Source organism: Bufo gargarizans, chromosome 9 (assembly GCF_014858855.1).
Source record: "Bufo gargarizans isolate SCDJY-AF-19 chromosome 9, ASM1485885v1, whole genome shotgun sequence".
Taxonomy (NCBI): domain Eukaryota; kingdom Metazoa; phylum Chordata; class Amphibia; order Anura; family Bufonidae; genus Bufo; species Bufo gargarizans.
The window spans coordinates 178,700,685-178,723,466 of record NC_058088.1 but is presented as its reverse complement, the minus strand read 5'-3'; the positions used below and the strand labels follow the sequence as shown (position 1 = coordinate 178,723,466).

The following is a 22,782-nucleotide window of genomic DNA, read 5'->3' as shown; positions in this document are numbered from 1 at the left end:
AAACTGGTAGGACAGACTGAATATTTAATGAAGTAAAGTAATCAAATAAATCCACGCCCCCATTACCTCACTATAAGAGGCCAAACCCCCCATACATCAGTGTGTTTTTTTCTGTCCTTGGGACTGCAGGACAGACGGGGCGGCCACTTGGCTGCCATGCTCTTAGATTTCATGCTAACCTTGTGTTTCTCTTTCAGGGTTGCAGCTTATCTGATGAAGCTGGTGCTGCCGGCAGTTTGGAGGCTCGGAGCTCATGCATTCAGCTTCCTGTTTGGCTTACACACATTGTGTTCCAGCGCCTTCTGGTGGTTTGTTGCTGAACAACAATGAATAAAGTTTGTTCAAACCTGGCGTCTGACGTCATTTTGGGCGCCAAATTTGAATATATAAAGCCTCCAGTCCTTCCAGGCTGTGCTGTTTGCAGCCTTGGGTTGGTTTCTGAGGCAGACTACTTTAGTCACCAGCTTTCCTGTGTCTGGTAGGTTTGCTGCTTCCTTGGTTAGCTAATGAATAGACATTGTTCATTCATTTTTAACTCTTTCTCTGCAGATAATGTCCTCTGCCGGTGATGGGGATCGGACTGGGCGCAAGACGTCATCCAAGCGCAAGCATTTGGCGTGTAGGGATTGTGACACCCCTCTAGCGGACTCCTATGAATTTAATAGGTGTCCCTCTTGCCGTCCTCCTCCTCTGCCTCCTGATACGGAGCCTACCATACGGGACGTAGTAGTCTGGGTAAAGGACTTTGTGGAGTCCTCAATGAACACCCTAAGGGATTCCGTGTCATCCAGAAGACCCAGTGTCCGATCTCCTCTGAGACCCACTCCTATGCAGGAGGAAGCCTACCATACCGTGGACGAAGTCCATTCCTCTGAGTCTAGCGGGGAGGAAGAAGAGGCTGGAAGGTACGCCTTTCCTGTAGAGAAGACCCAGAGGTTACTTAGATCCATCCGGTCGGGGGACCAGGATGTTGATCCCGGGGAAGCTTCAGAGTCCACCTCTAGGGGGCCAAGGGCCTTCAAAGTGGACGAGACTCTGTCTCGATTAATGAAGCTAGAATGGAAACATCCTGAGAAGGCACCGGTCATCTCAAAGCGCTTCAAGTCCATGTTCCCGATTGTGACTTCCCAATTTGACCAGTGGGGCACTGTGCCCAAAGTTGATTTGGCAATTGCAAAATTGTCTAAGAGGACTCTTGTCCCGGCTGATGACGGCTCCAACTTACAGGACCCGATGGACAGGCGGGTAGAATGCACCTTGAGAAGGTCTTACTCCACTGCTGCTGCTGCTGCATCTGTGGCCATATCCTCTACGGAGGTAGCCGTCTTCCTCCAAAGACGCCTCCGACAGGTGCAGTCGGATATCGACTCTGGCATATCCCGTGATGACATCCTGGCGCAGTTTAAGTCCATTCTACTTGCCGTGGAATTTCTGTGTGACTCTGGCCCACAACAGTTAAAATTAGCCTCTAAAGCTATGGCCCTCTCTGCAGCGGGTAGGAGGCCACTATGGCTAAAACCTTGGGTGGCAGATAATGCCTCCAAGTATAATTTATGCAGCCTCCCTTACGAGCCAGGAAGGCTTTTTGGGACTGAACTGGACCGCATTATGGAGGGTCTTGCCGATAAAAAGGGCAAATGCCTTCCTCAAACCCCTAAGGGTAGGGGTAGGCAGGGTAGAGGGTCCAGATCCTTTCAGGGCCAATCCAGGCCTCAGCGAGGCCGTGGGTCCAGGAGGGGAGGATCATATCGTTCCGGTGGGAACAAAAACAATAAAGCCGACCAGTGACGGCCCTCCCCTTCCGTCAGATCCAGTCATAAATTTGACTCCTATTCTTTCAGACCTCCCAGTCGGAGGCCGTTTAACTTTTTTTCTAAATACCTGGACAGAGTTTGTTCCAGATCCCTGGGTCCTGAATATAATAAGGACAGGGTACAGGATAGAATTTTTATCTGTTCCCCCAGAAAAATTTGTTTTGACAAGATTACTTCCACGCGAGAAGCAAACGGTGTTGGAGGAGTCTATACTGGAATACAGGCGGAAAGGGGCCTTGGAGGAGGTTCCTCCAGAAGAGATTGGATCCGGAGTCTATTCGCCAGTTTTCCTTGTTCCCAAAGCCACAGGAGGTTGGCGCATGATCATAGATCTCCGCTACCTCAACCGATTCATAAAGAAAAGGCGGTTCCGGATGGAAACCATCAAATCGGTAATCAGCATCCTGAGCCCAGGGGACCTGATGGTCACACTGGATCTAAGGGATGCCTATCTCCACATCCCTGTGTGCCAGGCCCACAGGAAGTATCTACGAGTGGCAGTGAGTCTCAGAGGGACGGTGAAACATTTTCAGTTTGCCGCGCTTCCCTTCGGCATCACAACCGCGCCTTACATCTTCACCAAAGTGGTGATAGCTGTAGTAGCTCCCCTCAGATTGAGAGGCCTGGAGATCATTCCATATCTGGACGATTGGCTTCTAAAAGCCCACTCGGTAGAGACGCTTCATCTTCATCTTCTGCAGGCTCAGTCCTTCCTCCAGCGCTTGGGCTGGATTATCAATTGGCAGAAGTCAGAGATTTCTCCCTCCACTACCAGGAGGTTTCTGGGGTTCATAATAGATTCTGCCAACATGACGCTCTACCTTTCTCCGGAAAGGAAGTTACGCATTTCCAAGACTGCAGATCAACTCATGGTTCCCCGCCGGGTAACTATCAGAGTATTGATGAGGATGTTAGGCCTAATGTCAGCAGCCGTGGATGCGGTTCCTTGGGCCTTGTGGCATATTCGCCCTCTTCAAGCGGAAGTTCTGAGTCTATGGGATCGAACTCCCAGAGGGCTAGAGACAAAGTGCTCCCTGTCATCTCAAGCTCGCCGCTCACTGAAGTGGTGGAAACAGGTCAAAGATGGGAGGTCCTTGATCCAACCTTGTTGGATCCTGTTGACGACAGATGCATCCCTTCTAGGCTGGGGTGCCCATCTAGAGGAACTTCAAGTTCAAGGATCCTGGAGCCCTCAAGAGCGTTTGATGTCATCCAATCTGAGAGAACTCAGAGCAATCCGGATGGCTCTCTTTCATTTTTTCCCCCTTATCAGAAACAAGGCTGTAAGGGTTCGCTCAGACAATTCTACTGCGGTATCTTACATCAACAAACAGGGAGGCACCAGGTCTCAGAGTCTACTCTCAGAAGTAGGTCTAATTCTGTCTTGGGCAGAGCAGAATCTTTCCCACCTTTCAGCAGTCCACATTCGGGGGTCCCTGAATGTGGTTGCAGACCAGCTCAGCAGAGGAGTCCCAGCTCTGGGAGAAATGTCTCTGAATCAGGAGATCTTTCATCAGATCACTCTCCGGTGGGGTCGCCCGGACATAGATCTCATGGCGACAAGATTCAATGCCAAAGTGGAAACGTTCTGTTCCCTGTATCGGGAGGACAATCCCTTGGCAGTAGATGCTCTGTCAATTCCATGGGAGTTCAGGCTGGCCTACATCTTTCCTCCCATCTCCATGATACCCAGGGTATTGATGAAGATTCGGCAGGACCAAGCCTCAGTAATAGCCGTGATTCCATTCTGGCCCAGGAGGTCTTGGTTTACCCTGCTCATGCAGATGAGCCGAGGGCAATATTGGAAGCTTCCCCCAATGCAGAACCTGGTGTCCCGGGGCACTCAGCTCTGCCTGGATCCATCCAGACTCAATCTGACAGCCTGGAGATTGACGAGTCCCTTCTAGAGCCTGAAGGGCTATCAGCAGCGGTCTTAAGAACGATGTCTCATTCCAGAGCTCCTGCGACTGTCAAGGCCTACGCCAGGGTAAAGCGCATTTTTCTTCTATGGTGTGCATCTCATCAAGTACCATCTCAGGATCCTCCAGTATCAGCTATTCTTCAGTTCATGCAGGATGGACTAGATAAGGGCCTCAGCCCTTCTACACTCAAGGTACAGATCTCTGCTCTGTCAGCCGCCTTTGGCAGATCTTTACATCAAGACCCTCTGATTAAGAGGTTCCTTAAAGGAGCCGTACGTCTTAAGCCTAGCATTTCAAGACCTATACCGCAGTGGGATCTCTCAGTGGTGCTTAAAGGGTTGAGTGGTCCTCCCTTTGAACCCTTGGAAGAAGTGGACTTTAAGTTTTTATCCTGGAAGGTAACCTTTTTGTTGGCCGTAACTTCGGCCAAACGCATTTCAGAGCTTCAGGCTTTTTCGGCGTATGAGCCATACACTTTATTTTTACCGGACAGAGTCCTTTTACGTTTTTTACCCACCTTTTTGCCTAAGGTGCCCTCTGTGCACAACATTAATCAAGTTGTGTCTTTGCCTGTGTTATGTTCCTCTTCTTCCTCTGCAGAAGAAACTTCCCTCCATACTCTGGATGTGGCCAGATGTTTGAGAATCTACATTGAGAGATCCCGGGAGTTCAGAAGGTCAGAGAATCTTCTTATCCTGTTCTTTGGCAGGAATAAAGGGAAGAAGGCCTCTAAGCCTACTCTAAGTAGATGGATCAGAGAGGCCATCAGAGAATCTTTCGCTTCCCAGAATAGACCTCCTCCTGCCTTTGTCACTGCTCACTCCACCCGAGCAGTCTCTACTAGTTGGGCCGAAAGGTCTCTTATTCCACTGGAACAGATCTGTTCCGCGGCCTCCTGGAGCTCACATTCTACCTTTGTGAGCCATTATAGACTCAACCTCAGGGGATCAGAAGACACTGCCTTTGGGCGGTCTGTTTTGAATTCCATTCAGCATTGAAGTCCCTACCCTTTAGGCTAACTTCTTGCTAAGTCCCCACATGTGCTGCTGGTTAGGACGTAAGGGAAGCGTTAATTTCTTAACGATAATTTGTTTTCCCTTAGTCCTAACAGAAGCACACAAATATCCCTCCCTTTGTTTTTTGAGAGTTTCTTGTTATGACACACTGATGTATGGGGGGTTTGGCCTCTTATAGTGAGGTAATGGGGGCGTGGATTTATTTGATTACTTTACTTCATTAAATATTCCGTCTGTCCTACCAGTTTCACTGGGGCGGATAAACCCCCCACATGTGCTGCTGTTAGGACTAAGGGAAAACAAATTATCGTTAAGAAATTAACGCGTGTGTGTACCATGTATATGGTGTATTTATGTGTGTGTACAATGTATATGGGGTATTTATGTGTGTGTACCATGTATATGGTGTATTTATGTGTGTGTACCATGTATATGGTGTATTTATGTGTGTGTACCATGTATATGGTGTATTTATGTGTGTGTACCATGTATATGGTGTATTTATGTGTGTGTACCATGTATATGGGATATTTATGTGTGTGTACCATGTATATGGGGTATTTATGTGTGTGCCATGTATATGGTGTATTTATGTGTGTGTACCATGTATATGGTGTATTTACAGACGTGGACAAAATTGTTGGTACCCTTTGGTCAATGAAAGAAAAAGTCACAATGGTCACAGAAATAACTTTAATCTGACAAAAGTAATAATAAATTAAAATTCTATAAATGTTAACCAATGAAAGTCAGACATTGTTTTTCAACCATGCTTCAACAGAATTATGTAAAAAAATAAACTCATGAAACAGGCATGGACAAAAATGATGGTACCCCTAACTTAATATTTTGTTGCGCAACCTTTTGAGGCAATCACTGCAATCAAACGCTTCCTGTAACTGTCAATGAGACATCTGCACCTCTCAGCAGGTATTTTGGCCCACTCCTCATGAGCAAACTGCTCCAGTTGTGTCCGGTTTGAAGGGTGCCTTTTCCAGACTGCATGTTTCAGCTCCTTCCAAAGATGCTCAATAGGATTGAGGTCAGGGCTCATAGAAGGCCACTTTAGAATAGTCCAATTTTTTCCTCTTAGCCATTCTTGGGTGTTTTTAGCGGTGTGTTTTGGGTCATTGTCCTGTTGCAAGACCCATGACCTGCGACTGAGACCAAGCTTTCTGACACTGGCTAGTACATTTCTCTCTAGAATTCCTTGATAGTCTTGAGATTTCATTGTACCCTGCACAGATTCAAGACACCCTGTGCCAGACGCAGCAAAGCAGCCCCAGAACATAACAGAGCCTCCTCCATGTTTCACAGTAGGGACAGTGTTCTTTTCTTGATATGCTTCATTTTTTCGTCTGTGAACATACAGCTGATGTGCCTTGGCAAAAACTTCGATTTTTGTCTCATCTGTCCACAGGACATTCTCCCAGAAGCTTTGTGGCTTGTCAACATGTAGTTTGGCATATTCCAGTCTTGCTTTTTTATGATTCGTTTTCAACAATGGTGTCCTCCTTGGTCGTCTCCCATGTAGTCCACTTTGGCTCAAACAACGACGGATGGTGCGATCTGACACTGATGTTCCTTGAGCATGAAGTTCACCTTGAATCTCTTTAGAAGTCTTTCTAGGCTCTTTTGTTACCATTCGGATTATCCGTCTCTTAGATTTGTCATCAATTTTCCTCCTGCGGCCACGTCCAGGGAGGTTGGCTACAGTCCCATGGATCTTAAACTTATGAATAATATGTGCAACTGTACTCACAGGAACATCTAGTTGCTTGGAGATGGTCTTATAGCCTTTACCTTTAACATGCTTGTCTATAATTTTCTTTCTGATCTCTTGAGACAGCTCTTTCCTTTGCTTCCTCTGGTCCATGTCGAGTGTGGTACACACCATATCACCAAACAACACAGTGATTACCTGGAGCCATATATATAGGCCCAATGGCTGATTACAAGGTTGTAGACACCTGTGATGCTAATTAGTGGACACACCTTGAATTAACATGTCCCTTTGGTCACATTATGTTCTGTGTTTTCTAGGGGTACCATCATTTTTGTCCATGCCTGTTTCATGAGTTTATTTTTTTACATAATTCTGTTGAAGCATGGTTGAAAAACAATGTCTGACTTTCATTGGTTAACATTTATAGAATTTTAATTTATTATTACTTTTGTCAGATTAAAGTTATTTCTGTGACCATTGTGACTTTTTCTTTCATTGACCAAAGGGTACCAACAATTTTGTCCACGTCTGTATGTGTGTGTACCATGTATATGGTGTATTTATGTGTGTGTACCATGTATATGGGGTATTTATGTGTGTGTACCATGTATATGGTGTATGTATATGTAAATATATGTCATGACACCGCGTGTGCGCCGTTGAGTAGGGAACCTGTTGTTGAAAATTTGAATCCCACCCCTGGATGTAGCGTATTGATATCGAGTGTATTTAGCATAAGGCCTCATGCACACGACCGTGATGTTTTTTTGCGGTCCGCAAACCGCATGGGCGCCGGCAATATAAATGGGCGCCGGCAATATAAATGCCTATTCCTGTCCGCAAAGTGCGGACAAGAATAGGACATGTTATATTTTTTTAACGGAGCCACGGATGCGGACAGCACACGTAGTGCTGTCCGCATCTTTTGTGGCCCCATTGAAATGAATAGGTCCGCATCCAAGCCGCCAAAACGGCAGCTCGGATGCGGACCCAAACAACGGTCGTGTGCGTGAGGCCTAATGGAGAGTATTCAATTCAGTCCAATTGACCTGCTTGTCGGCGATCGCTGCAAACCGCAGGTCAATTCAGACCTGCAGTTTGCGGCTGTTACCTGGTGCGGCGGTGGTGCCATCGGGTCCCCATGGGGCTGTAGGGGGGACCCGATGGCATGGAAGGCAGCGCGATGCCTTCCTGAGGCATCTGCGCTGCCTTCCGGTGACGAGCCTGTGAGAGCCATCCCCCTGGATCTCACAGGCCCCGGAAGCTGTATGAGTAATACACACAGTATTACTCATACAGCCAATGCATTCCAATACAGAAGTATTGGAATGCATTGTAAAGGATTAGACTCCCAAAAGTTCAAGTCCCAAAGTGGGACAAAAAATTAAGTGAAAAAAAAAGTTGAAAAAATAAAGTTTTCCCACAAAACAATTAAAAGTTTCAAGTAAAAATAAACAAAAATGTCATTTTCCCCAAATAAAGTAAAAAAAAATTGGTAGAAAATAGGGGAAAAAAAAAAGTATACATATTAGGTATTACCGCGTCCATATCGACCAGCTCTATAAACATATCACATGACCTAACCCCTCAGATGAACACCGTAAAAAATAAAAAATAAAAACTGTGCTAAATAAACTATTTTTTTGTCACCTTACATCACAAAAAAGTACAACAGCAAGCGATCAAAAAGGCGTTTGCCCACCAAAATAGTACCAATATAACCATCACCTCATCCCGCAAAAAATGAGCCCCTACCTGAGACAATCGTCCAAAGAAAAACAAAAAACTATGGCTCAGAATATGGAGACACTAAAACATAATTTTTTTTGTTTTAAAAAAGCTGTTATTGTGTAAAACTTACATAAATAAAAAAAAAGTATACATATTAGGTATCGCCGCGTCCGTATTGACTGGCTCTATAAAAATATCACATGACCTAACCCCTCAGATGAACACCGTAAAAAATTTAAAATAAAAACTGCTAAATAAACCATTTTTTGTCACCTTACATTACAAAAAGTGTAATAGCAAGCGATCAAAAAGTCACACGCACCCCAAAATAGTGCCAATAAAACCGTCATCTCATCCCGCAAAAATCATACCCTACCCAAGGTAATCGCCCAAAACTGAAAAAAGTATTGCTCTCAGACCATGGAAACACTAAAACATTATTTTTTTTGCTTCAAAAATGAAATCATTGTGTAAAACTTACATAAAAAAGTATACATATTAGGTTTTGCCGCATCCGTATCGACCGGCTCTATAAAAATATCACATGACCTAACCCCTCAGATAAACACTGTAAAAAAATTTAAATAAAAACTGTGCTAAATAAGCCATTACATCACAAAAAGTGTAATAGCAAGTTTCCGGTTCCGGCGCTGGTATGTGAGGACGCGGTAACCGCAGCTCCTTACCGTCGGTTACAGCAGACCCGCTCCGCCGGCTTCCCTGATCAGAGGAGGCACAATTTTGCCGATCGCAGCCTCCACGAAGCGCATGGAGAGATACCTGCTCCGGAGCGGGCACAAAACAACTCTCCCCAGCCGCATTGCTCCCGAAGCAAACAGGGAGCTTCTCAAGATGGCGCCGACCCCATCACCAGCGGTGACGGACGCAGACCAGAAAGCGGTGGGTGAGGAAAGCACCCAGGTGGATATGTTTGAAGGGGCAGGGGGATCCACGGATTTAAAACAGCTGGCGATAGAAGTAGCCAAACAGCTTGCCCCAGACCTCATAGCCTCGCTGTCCTCTACCATACAGTCAGCATTAAATAAGCTGCAAGAGGAAGTGGCACTGCATGACCACAGATTTCAAGAACTAGAACAGCGGGTGGATTGCATTGAGGAGGATGCTGCAGAGACAGCAAGGCAGCACAAAGACATGGCACAATTAGTAGTCAAGTTACAGGAAAAAGTAGAGGACCTTGAGAACAGGTCCAGAAGAAGTAATTTACGGCTAGTAGGGATTCCGGAATCAATACCGCCACAAGACCTGCGTCGTTTATTTGAATCGGACCTGCCGCAAGCATTAGGCCTACAAGGGAGGCGAAAAGTAGAGAGGGCGCATCGCGTGGGACCCCTGAGAGAGTCACCCTCCTCTCCGTCTGAAAGACAAAGACCACGCCAAGTCATCTGCAAGTACTTGGATTACTCGGACAAGGAGGACATTCTGAAGGCCTACAGGGTGAGAAAGGAGACTTTGATTATCCGTGGGCATAAAGCATTGTTATTTGCTGACTACTCAGTAGAAACTACGAAAAAGCGCAGGGCTTTCAGCGCAATATGCACAGGACTTTACAGAAAAGGAATCAAGTTCCAATTGTTGTACCCGGCAGTGCTGAAAATTAATAAGGGAGACGGCACATTCTGCCATTTCACTGAACCCCAAGAAGCGGAAAACTACTTGAATCAAGGTGAAGACGAAGAAGATCCGGTGAAAAGACAGCGGCAAAAGACACCTGAGGATCCCAACATGAACAACAGCTGGAGTCGAATTCCAACTTCTTCTAAATCCTCGAACCGTGGATCGCCGAAGGAACAGCGGTCCTATGCCAGACAGCACGTCACTCATCAGGTGGACTGACCTCTCCTCTCATGGACGGTAAAGCAGAAAAGGGGACTTTAACAAGAATGTTACACTGACGGTGAGATAAAGTTGCGTACTAGTTAACCGTGTATACCAGAAAAAAGGAAGGTCTATATTACTGGAGTGGTGATCCAGATAGAGTATATATGTTGTTGCTATCTATGTCTGTTATATTTTTGCAGTTTATGTTGTTTCTTCAGGTTATAGGGATACCTGTTACAGGTGAATTAGAAATGTGCAGAGAGATCATGCGGCGAGGGAGGGATTGCTCTGCTGGGAGGTGGTCTCTCCGTTGGAGATGGGCATTGCTCTTCTCCCTGTATAATATACAGAATAACCAAAGTCACAATACAACTTGCAAGGGAATTACATGAAAGTCATTTCATGGAACGTAAAGGGGTTGAGGTCTCCAAATAAGCGTATGAAAGTTCTCAGGCAGCTTAAAAGGCTGAAAGCTGATATAGCGTTACTGCAAGAAACACATCTTGCTGGGGACGATTTTACCAGAATGGAAAAGCTTTGGGTGGGTACGGTTTATGGATCAGCGGCAGTAGGAAGGAAGGGAGGAGTACTGACGTTGATAGGACGCCATATTCCACATACACTGAATGCTACTGACTCAGACTCAGAAGGCAGATTATTGCACACTCATATCTCTGGTCCATTTGGAGATTATAGCATATATAATGTATACGCACCTAACCGAGATCAAAAAAGCTTTCTAGAAAAAGTAAGCAGCAAATTAGCGAGAGATACTCATCCGCATTAGATAGTAGGTGGTGATTTTAATCTAGTGATGCATACCCTTGAAGACAGGAGAAATGACGGAAATAAAACACGGGTGCACACACTACAGGACTTTGCAGCATTCACAGGTTTAAAGGACTGCTGGAGGTTGCGACACCCGCAGGGCAGAGAGTATACACACTACTCATATGTCCATGATAGCTGGTCACGGATAGATTACATGTTCTTGTCCCCGAGCACTTTAGGTAAGGTGAACAAAATTACCATAGGCAATCTAATTATATCAGATCATGCCCCGCTCTTACTCGAACTTACAGATCTTTTCCCCAGGGGACAGGATTATATCTGGAGATTTCCTAGCTTTCTCCTGCCAGATGACAACTTTCAACAGTTGTTGCAGGGTTGGTGGATGGAGTATTTTGGAGACAATCAGGAACACGTGCATACGCCTACACTGTTTTGGGAAGCAGGGAAGGCTGTCCTGCGGGGCCGTCTAATAGCCTATGTGTCCTCCATTAAAAAGTTAGCGAGAGCACGATATCAAGCTGCTAGTGAGAAACTGAGGAACGCATACAGTACTTATCTAGCAGATAAAACCTCGATACATAAAGAGCAATGGTCCACAGCCCAGAGAGAATTTGAGGACTGGGTAGAAAAAATAGAACAATGTAAAAAAAACTAAACTAGATAGAGATTTACATAAATTTGGACATAAGTCTGGCAAACTTTTGGCGTCACTGGCGAAAGGGAGGAGACAGAAGACACATATTCACAGCATTCGTACGTGCGAAAATACTAGGGTACACAATCCCCAACAGATAACCAAGGTTATGGGGGAATACTTTGCCAAGTTTTATGAAGAGAAGGAAAATAATAGGGAGTTGGGACGGCAGTTTTTGGAAACTCTGTCATTGCCTGCACTTTCAGATGATCAATTGTTAGTACTAAATGCCCCAATCACAGCGGCGGAAATACAAACTACCATAAAATCGTTCCCCACGGGGAAAGCTCCAGGCCCAGATGGCTATACATCTGATTTTTACAAAGCACTAAATCAGCAAATAACTCCTACCTTAACTACTCTATACTCCTCTGTCCTGGAAGGACAGGGTATCCCTGATCAGATGAATACAGCGTTGATATCCCTTATTTATAAAAAAAGGTAAAGATGCTGAAGATCCAGCATCTTATAGGCCAATCTCCCTTATCAACCAGGACATGAAAATACTTTCTAAAATTCTGGCAAATAGAATGGCGGAAATTCTCCCTTCCCTGGTGTCACCATTGCAGGTGGGATTTGTTAAGGGGAGATCTGCGGTAACGAATATAAGAAAAGTGTTGCTGGCTCTTTCGGTGGCGAAATCCCCTAGGTACAAAGGCCTAACCCCAGCAGTGGTCACACTGGATACCGAAAAAGCCTTCGACAGCATAAGCTGGTCGTGGCTCAACCAAATACTAGACGTGTTGGGTTTCCGGGGTAGCTTTCGTACCGATTTGACGGCGATTTATTCCAATCCCACAGCCAGGATTTCTATGACTGGGTTTCTGTCCCCGGAGTTTGCTTTAGGAAGAGGAACGCGGCAAGGGTGTCCCCCTGTCCCCCCTCCTATTTGATTTAGCTATCGAACCATTGGCCAGGTGTCTTGACTCCCCAGAACTTTATAAAGGGCTAGAGATTGGTTCCCGGAGCATGAAGGTAGCTCTATTCGCGGATGACATAGTGCTATTTATGGAAGACCCAGCCAGACATCTTCCTAAGGTGCTTCAAACAATATCCAGCTTCGGATCATTTTCGGGACTGAAAGTCAATAGTGACAAAAGTGAAATACTATTTCTGAATGATAGGACTGATGGGAACGAGATAATGGCAATAGAAGGAATACCTATAGCACGAACCTTTATAACATACCTCGGTATCAAAATAGGAAGAAATATGGAGTCTATATATAGGTTGAACTTTACCCCCTTAATAGAAAAGATTCTCAGGGAATTAAAACAGTGGCACGACCTTCCCCTTTCACTGATGGGCAGAAATCACCTGTTAAAAATGATGTCAATGGCAAAACTACTCTACCCTTTACAGACAATCCCCCTACTATTAAAGCATAATGACATTAATAAAATCCGTTCTGCTTTTGTTCGATTCTTATGGCACGGCAAACGCCCCAGGATTAATATACAAAAGTTAATAGCTCCCAAGGAACTAGGTGGCATTGCCTTTCCTGATGTCAGGCGATATAACCTTGCCTGTATGGCTAGGCATATAGCGGACTGGGTTAATAACACTAGTCATTACTCAGCGCTATCGCTAGAAAGGGCATATTGCGCTCCTTGGTCGTTGAGTGCCCTACTACATGCTAGGCTACCCAATTTACCAACCTATATCAAATCTTCAATCCTATTTAAAGACACAATAGCAACATGGCGCATACTACGCAGGGCGTACTAACTACCGTTTAGGATTTCAAAGCACCTTCCGCTATGGGGGAACCCAGAGTTTCCATCGGGTCGTACAAATAGCTTGTTTAAGGAGTGGAGGGATAAAGGGATCTGGTTGGTCAAACACCTACTACACGCCTCAGAACCCCGTTGGTTGAACCGTGAGGAATTAATAGAAACATACTCCTTGACCAGATTTCAAACGATCTAGTTTGCACAAATTAAAATGGCTATACATTCCAATTTGGTTATGGTACACAAAGAAATAGGACAGAGTACTATAGACAAACTTTTAGGTTTGGGAGGTGGGAAAACGTCAGTCTCTCATCTTTATTATGGTCTAAGGCAGGAAGACTCACGGTACAATAAAATGGGCGACTTTAGTCAGTGGGAGGAACAATTGAACACTGGAAATGTATCTCAGTGCATAATATAAGGATGGCTGAAGGTGCGTAAGTTCATTATTAATGAGGTGTGGAGAGACACCCAGCTACGAATCATGCACAAAGCGATCTACGGTTTTAACATTCCACCTCATCCACTTAGGCCTGATCGCGTGACAAACTGCCCCAAATGTGGACTGGGATATACAGACCATTTCCATGGATTATGGTCTTGTACACAATGTACTCAGCTATGGTCTGCTATTAGTGATGTGGCATTTGAGATATGGGGACAAAGATTTACACTGAACCCTTTATTATACTTATTCCACTACGATGCAGAGGAAGAAAGAGGAAAACATCCCCCCCAGCTGTTCCATTCACTTTGTATTATTACTAAACGAATGATACTACAAAGGTGGCTGCAACCGGAATTACCCACTATTGCAGAAATACTCCACCAGTTAAAAAGCTTTGTTCTATATGGAAAGATCAATGATTTTTCAAATAAAAGAAAAACATACGCAGAAGTTGTTTCAGAAATGGAGACGATACTTGGTAAAGTACATGTCCATTGCGGAATTACGCTCCATTATGGAACCGTTTACACTAACAGAATGGTACTTGACGGAGCAGCTGAAGGGGAGCTTAGGCAGGTTGCAGGTAACGATGACTCGAGGAGAATCAACCTAACTCTTGGTTATAGCTACTGACCTCAATTTAAATGTCATGATCTCTACTTTGCACATTATACTATCTGTACCACTTACCAAATCACATTTCATTGATAAGATGTTGATAATTCCCTGTGATTGGATCCCGTTTTAAAATACTTGATCCTGGGGTCTGAGTACCCCGCTAACTGATTATGAATATGAATATAACTACTATGTTACATGTTTGTAATATGTGGGGCATATTGCCCAATGTTATGTTGTCCTTAAGGCCCCATGCACACGGCCGTTGTTCACAGCCGTGTGCGGGCCGTGGAACCGCGGCCTGGATCCCTCCTGAGAGCAGGAGCGCACGGCGTCACTGGTTGCTATGACGCCGTGCGCCCCCTGCTGCCGGCACAGTACAGTAATACACTGGTATAGATCGTAAATATCATTCCCAAAATGATCCAAACATCAAGTAGACATATGGGGAATGTAAAGTAATAACTATTTTTGGAGGTATTACTATGTATTATAGAAGTAGAGAAATTGAAACTTTGAAATCTGCAATTTAAAAATTTTTGGGGGTAAATTAGATTTTTTTTTTTTATAAAAATTAATTTTTTTTACTTCATTTTACCAGTGTCATGAAGTACAATATGTGACGAAAAAACTATCTCCGAATGGCCTAGATAAGTCAAAGCGTTTTAAAGTTATCAGCACTTATAGTGACACTGGTCAGTAATAATGATTCAGCTGTAATCAAAGTTAAGTTTTATGGGAGTGAAAGGCATATGTCAAGAAAAGGCAAAACAGTCTTAGGGCCGCTTCACACGAGCGGATGCCGTGCGTGGCATCCGCTCCGTGAAAGAGTGCCAAGACCCGATGCAGACTGCAGAGGCACGGAGCAGTAACATGACTGTTAATGCTCCGTGCCTCTCTGTGATCTCTTTACTTCGAAATCACAGTGACAACTGTGCGGCGCATTGCCTATAGCACAGACCTGCCACTTACCAGTAGGAGGAGCGCCCGGCCGGTCAGACATCGCAGCTCTTCAGGTAAGTATAATGCTTGTATTTATTGCTAAGTAACCATGGCAGCCAAGACTGCAATAGCGTCTTGGTTGCCATGGTAACCGATCGGAGCCCCAGCGATTTAAACTGGGACTCCGATCGGTACTCTCCGCTGCCACCAATGATGGGGGGGGGAGAGGGGAGGCCGCACTGGTCACAATACTTGGAATCCGCACTGGCCACCAATAAATATAGAGGGAGGGGAAGGCTGCACTGGTCATATTTAATACTGGGGAGGGAGGGAGGGAGGGGGAGGCCGCACTGGTCATATTTAATACTGGGAATCCGCACTGGCCACCGATGAATATAGAGGGAGGGGGAGGCCGCACTGGCTACAATTAATACTGGGGAGGGAGGGGGGGCCGCACTTGCCACCAATAAGTTAATTACAGGAGGAGGGGGGGGGGGTCTGCCCCCTGCTGCCTGGCAGCATCTGCCAGGCAGCAGGGGGCAGTCATGTACACAGTTCTCAGTATATTCTAACATGAAGCGTCCCCATCACCATGGGAACGCCTCTGTGTTAGAATATACTGTCGCATCTGAGGTTTACGATGTAACTCAAATCCGATAGTATATTCTAACATAGAGGCGTTCCCATGGTGATGGGGACGCTTCAAGTTAAAATATACCATCGGATCGGAGAAAACTCCGATCTGATGGGGACTCCTGACTTTACATTGAAAGTCAATGGGGGACGGATCCGTTTGAAATTGCACCATATTGTGTCAACGTCAAACGGATCCTTCCCCATTGACTTGCATTGTAAGTCTGGACGGATCCGTTTGGCTCCGCACGGCCAGGCGGACACGAAAACGCTGCAAGCTGCGTTCGGGTGTCCGCCTGCTGAGCGGAGCGGAGGCCAAACGGTGCCAAACTGATGCATTCTGAGCGGATCCGCATCCACTCAGAATGCATTAGGGCAGTACGGATCCGTTCGGGGCCGCTTGTGAGAGCCTTCAAACGGAACTCACAAGCGGAGCCCCGAACGCTAGTGTGAAAGTAGCCTTAGGCCTATAGGCAAATTATGAATTAAGTGCCTTTACATACAGTCAGGTCCATAAATATTGGGACATCAACACAATTGTAACATGTTTGGCTCTATACACCACCACAATGTATTTGAAATTAAACGAACAAGATGTGCTTTAGCTGCAGACTGTCAGTTTTAATTTGAGGGTATTTACATCCAAATCAGGTGAACGGTGCAGGAATTACAACAGTTTGCATATGTGCCTCCCACTTGTTAAGGGGCCAAAAGTAATGGGACGATTGGCTTCTCTGCTGCTCCATGGCCGGTGTGTGTGATTCCCTCATTATTTCAATTACAATGAGCAGATAAAAGGTCCAGAGGTCATTTCCAGTCTGCTATTTGTATTTGGAATCTGTTGCTGTCAACTCTCAAGAAGAGATCCAAAGAGCTGTTACTATCAGTGAAGCCATCATTAGGCTGAAAAAACACAAACCCATCAGAGAGATAGCAAAAACATCAGGCGTGGCCAAAACAACTGTTTGGAACATTCTTACAAAGAAGGAACGCAGCGGTGAGCTCAGCAACACCAAAAGACCTGGAAGACCACGAAAAACAACTGTAGTGGATGACCGAAGAATTATTTCCCTGGTGAAGAAAACACCCTTCACAACAGTTGGCCGGATCAAGAACACTCTCCAGGAGGTAGGTGTATGTGTGCCAAAGTCAACAATCCCGAGAAGACTTCACCAGAGTGAATACAGAGGGTTCACCACAAGATGTAAACCATTGGTGAGCCTCAAACACAGGAAGGCCAGATTACAGTTTGCCAAACGACATCTAAAAAAGGCTTCACAGTTCTGGAACAACATCCTATGGACAAATGAGACCAAGATCAACTTGTACCAGAGTGATGGGAAGAGAAGAGTATGAAGAAGGAAAGGAACTGCTCATGATCCTAAGCATACCACCTCATCAGTGAAGCATGGTGGTGGTAGTGTCATGGCGTGGGCATGTATGGCTGCCAATGGAACTGGTTTTCTAGTATTTAATGATGTGACTGCTGACAAAAGCAGCAGAATGAATTCTGAAGTGTTTCGGGCAATATTATCTTCTCATATTCAGCCAAATGCTTCAGAACTCATTGGACGGCGCTTCACAGTGCAGATGGACCATGACCCAAAGCATACTGCAAAAGCAACCAAAGAGTTATTTAGGGAAAGAAGTGGAATGTTATGCAATGGCCAAGTCAATCCTCTGACCTGAATCCGATTGAGCATGTATTTCACTTGCTGAAGACAAAACTGAACGGAAAATGCCCCAAGAACAAGCAGGAACTGAAGACAGTTGCAGTAGAGGCCTGGCAGAGCATCACCAGGGATGAAACCCAGCGTCTGGTGATGGCTATGCGTTCCAGACTTCAGGCTGTAATTGACTGCAAAGGATTTGCAACCAAGTATTAAAAAGTGAAAGTTTGATGTATGATTATTATTCTGTCCCATTACTTTTGGTCCCTTAACAAGTGGGGGGCACATATGCAAACTGCTGTAATTCCTGCACCGTTCACCTGATTTCGATGTAAATACCCTCAAATCAAAGCTGGCAGTCTGCAGGTAAAGCACATCTTGTTTGTTTCATTTCAAATCCGTTGTGGTGGTGTATAGAGCCAAACATGTTAGAATTGTGTCGATGTCCCAATATTTATGGACCTGACTTTATGTCAGGGTCAAATATTTTGTATTGGGGGGTGACTTCTAGAGGGGTGGAGGATGGACATTACCACAGATAATCAGAGAGATCCTTCGGCTCCTTGCAGACGGGCGTGTCTAATTTAGGTGCGGATACGTTCAGTGAAAAATGCGCAATTTCGCAAGCAAGTTCATTCAGTTTTTTATGCGATCGTGTTCAGTTGTTCAGTTTTTATCGCGCAGGTGCAATGCGATTTAATGCGTTTTGCACGCGCGTGATAAAAAACTGAAGGTATACAAACAACATCTCTTAGCAACTAGCCTTGAAAAATGCATCGCATCAGCACTTGCTTGCGGATGCGATGCATTTTTCATGCAGCACCATTCACTTCTATGGGGCCAGCGTTGCATGAAAAACACAGAATATAGAACATGCTGCGATTTTCACGTAACGCACAAGTGATGCGTGAAAACCAACGCTCATGTACACAGACCCATTGAAATTAATGGGTCAGGATTCAGTGCAGGCACAATGCGTTCGCATCACGCATTGCACCTGCAGTGGCCAGGAACTGGTACGCTGATGCCACTTATGGAGTGGGCCAGGGTACGGGTATTTAAAGTTCTGTATTTGTCATGATGCCAATTGCAGCGTGCGCAGGGTACTACCCTAGGGCCCTTCCAAGGTGTTATAACGCACGTCCCAGATTAGGAATGCCAGAGCGGTGTAAAGGCCGATAATGTCTCTGTAGGATAGGGATAATTGTGTCAACAGTGTCTCCTACCTGGGTACGGCTGGACTACTGGCTCACTGGCAATAAATTTGAGTGTAGTGATAGTAGGAATGATAGAGGAACTTTGCAGCAGAAATGATGTCCAGACCTTTAGATGAAGTTCAAACGTTTCTTTACTGAAGATAACTTGTATCCAAGCACTTGGGGAGCTTGCAGGATAATTTGTCTGCTTAGTAGCTCTGTAATTGTGGCAGGAATTAATCTTCTGCACTTTTCTGTAACTTCTGCTTTATGGGGACAGACTGGCTGAGGAGGAATGGCTTCTCCTAGGTCTCTGGACTTGCTCTCAGATGGTTTCTCAGGGGATGCTTTCTTCTTGGAACTCTGGAGGTTGTCTGTAGCTTTCTGCTTCTTCATCCAGCTGAGGCTGCAGGAGCTCAGCTGGGTATGTGATCAGGTCTCAGCCGAGACAAGATCCTTGCTGTCTTGCAGAGGATCTCCTGAACGCTATCACACAGCCTTCTCCAAGCAGGGGGGAGGCTACACTAACTCTAACTAGCAGGGCCGCACCACCAATAGCTAGCAGGGCCGCACCACCAATTAGGCAAAGTGAGGCGATCACCTCAGGCGGCGTGGCCCTAGTTACAAGTAGGGGGCGGCGGCGGCGGCAGGGCACAGGGAGATGAGCGCTTCTATTGTGGAAGCGCTCATCTCCATAGTCATCTGTATCGCCGTCCTCAGGACAGCGATACAGATGGATGTGCTGCGGAGCACGGGAGGAAGAGGTGTCTTCCTTCCCCGTTCCTCTGATAGGCTGCAGGCACTAGGCCTGCAGCCTATGAGAAGCCGGTGCAGGTGGCATATTTCAGTTTATTCGTTGTTTTCATTAAATTAAATGCTCAAAAAATGTTTTGTCTCACTCCCATTTCTTCTTGTTGCATGTTGAAGCTCTACTTGGAACCTTGTTAAGATCCAGCCATGCTAAATATGATTTTTTGCCATTTTTCAAGTGGTCTTAAACTTTTGATCAGGACTGTATATTCAAATAACCCTTGTAAAGAGAAAAGACCATGGATCTGTTTCCCTCAACTTCAGGAACCATTCAGTATGTTGAAAGGGTTTCACAACTCTCTTCGTTTCCTCCCTTGTCAAGAAAGCTTCCATATATGGCCTCCATTTCTCGAAAAAAAGAGTTTGTCAACTTGGATATATTTAATTCCGTTATCATCCACTCCAATTATAGGCATCCCAGTGTTAACTGAAAAGTGAGTTGTATTGGAGGGACTTCTGGACACAGCCAGTGGCTGAGCAGGCTTCTTTTAGCCGCAAGTATTAATTAATACATGTATCGCCTTTGGTATCTTGGTCTTTTGGGACTCCTTAGGCGAATGAAATAGGAGAAGCTGTTGATCTTTAGGTAGTTTTAATTTTCTTTTAGATTGCATTTCATCTAGTAATTTTCCCCAGAAGGTCTGTACATCAGGACAGAGCCACAGACCATGGGTTATATCCGTATTGAGCGCCAGACATTTAGGACAATGTGGTATTTTCCCTTCCACATTGTGTGAGGGATCTCTCAAAGAATGGAATCCATATATCGCCCTATGCATTATCTTAAAGGGATTCTGTCACCTCCCCTAACCAAAAAAACGATTTTAAAGCAGCCATGAAGCACAGCTTACCTTGATTAGGCTGTGCTCTTTTATCTTGTAATCCGTCCAGCAGTTTCTGCAAAAAACGACTTTTATTGATATGCAAATGTGTCCTGAAGGTGCCCAGAGGGGCGTTTTGTTCCTCTTAGAGAGCCCAGTACCGCCCCTCTTACAGTGCCCAGCCCGCCTTCCTTGCACTGTTTAACCGCCCCCAGCCTGCCATAGCCTCTCCTCCCTCTCCCTCACGCCGAACGAACTCTCGCACAGGCGCAGTACCCACTGAGGGCTGCGCCTGTGCGATCTGCAGGAGACTGAGGGCAGGAGCTTCATCCTCGTCACTGGGCATGCGCCGAGCCCAGTGACGTCCGATGCTCGCTCTTCCCTCAGTCAGCAGGGAAGAGCGAGCATCGGACGTCACTGGGCTCAGCGCATGCCCAGTGACGAGGATGAAGCTCCTGCCCTCAGTCTCCTGCTGATCGCACAGGCGCAGCCCTCAGTGGGTACTGCGCCTGTGCGAGAGTTCGTTCGGCGTGAGGGAGAGGGAGGAGAGGCTATGGCAGGCTGGGGGCGGTTAAACAGTGCAAGGAAGGCGGGCTGGGCACTGTAAGAGGGGCGGTACTGGGCTCTCTAAGAGGAACAAAACGCCCCTCTGGGCACCTTCAGGACACATTTGCATATCAATAAAAGTCGTTTTTTGCAGAAACTGCTGGACGGATTACAAGATAAAAGAGCACAGCCTAATCAAGGTAAGCTGTGCTTCATGGCTGCTTTAAAATCGTTTTTTGGGTTAGGGGAGGTGACAGAATCCCTTTAAACTGCGATTCTCTCCAGAGTTCACTACTAACTACCCTCCTAACTAAATTCCAGCCGTCTAGAAGGCATTCCGGATCAGTCAAGGAGGGAAAATCCTTACACTATGATTTCAATAAGTTCCCCTTTCCTGGAAACTACGTCCCTAAGGGAATCATATATAGTAGACGATGAGTTGCCTCTCCTCAAGAGAGTATCAAACGGATTTGCCTGGAATTTAGCCGATATGTCTCTAACCCGAGATTTTAAGAATGCCAGGATTTGCTGGAATGCCAATAAATGACCAGATGGTATTTGATAGGTTTGCTGGAGTTCCTGGAAAGAGTAGAATCTTCTTCCCAGCGCATTCCACATGTGGGAGACCCTAACTATACCCGTCTGAGCCCATATTAGGAACTGTTTATTAATTGAAGTGGAGTGGAACTCTAGATGATCCAACAAACGCCAGCTCCGATTTATTTAATTTTTTTAAAATATGGGGGGTAGTTCAGGGAATAAAGAGATTTTGGAGTTTTGCCTATCTGTATCCCCAAATACCTCAACGAGTGAGAGGCTATCTTGACCGGTGTATTGCCTATTCAGTGTTTGGGACGGTGAGATGTCCACTACTTCACATTTAGTAACGTTAACTTTAAAGCCCGAGAGATGCCCAAAATCCAAAAGAAGGTCCAAAACTTTCGGTAGTTCTTTCTGTGGGTCAGATAAGAACACTAGCAGATCGTCTGCAAATAATGTATGTTTTATAGAGGCGAGCGAATCCGATTTTGTTAGGGCTAGCGACAGGGGTTCAAGAGCTATATTGAAAAGTAAAGGTGACAGGGGACAACCCTGCCTTGTACCTTTCTGCAATGCTAAGGGCTGAGATAGAAATCCTGGGATGGACACTCTTGCGAATGGAGCCTTATAGAGAGATGAAATATATGTCCTGAAACTGCCATTAAATCCCATACGATCCAGTACATTATTCAGCCACACCCAGCTCACATTGTCAAAAGCTTTTTCAGCATCAATAGCCAAAAAAGCTGTATGTGGGTGAAGATGAGGATCTTTTTTTAACACTGTCCAAGACCGCCAGCACTTTTCTTATGTTGCTCACTGCAGATCTTTTTTGAATTAAACCTGCCTGGTGTGTAGATATAAGTTTTGGAAGGAATTGGGCCAGTCTATCTGCCAATATTTTGTACAGGAATTTAAAGGGAGTCTGTCAGCAGATTTACCCCTTTTTAACAGTTGCCATTATGCTGTAGCCGCAAAACAGACGATTAACACGGTACCTTTAAACGCTTTGGTGGACTTTTAAATCTGCAAAAAACGAACTTTGATGAGGGCTCGCAAGTGCCCAGGGCGGAGTCCACCGTGTTGGAGCCCAGGCAGCTCTGCCTCTTCGGCTCTTATCCCCGCCCAGCCTCCTCCTCTGCTCGCCTATCTGTTGTCTCTCCCCCTCAGCGAGATCCCGCGCCGACGCGATGACTTCCTTGGCCGGGGCATGCGCATAAGCTACTGCGATGCCGTGTCAGCAATGGGCATGGCAGTGCGCATGCCCCGGCCAAGGAAGTTATCGCGTCGG

The 22,782-nt window shown here is 45.7% G+C and overlaps 2 protein-coding genes across 2 annotated transcripts in view; both read left to right on the top strand.

Moving 5' to 3' along the window:
• The window catches only part of FPGS (folylpolyglutamate synthase), an 86,263-nt gene that overhangs the window by 33,913 nt on the left and 29,568 nt on the right, over positions 1-22,782 (top strand). The gene's annotated exons all lie outside the window — the stretch shown is intronic.
• Positions 424-4,813, top strand: LOC122946099. The gene is made up of 3 exons (XM_044305439.1): positions 424-478; positions 550-905; positions 3,771-4,813. The coding sequence occupies exons 2-3, from the start codon at positions 553-555 to the stop codon at positions 4,732-4,734; spliced, it is 1,317 nt and encodes a 438-aa protein (XP_044161374.1). The 5' UTR covers positions 424-478; positions 550-552; the 3' UTR covers positions 4,735-4,813.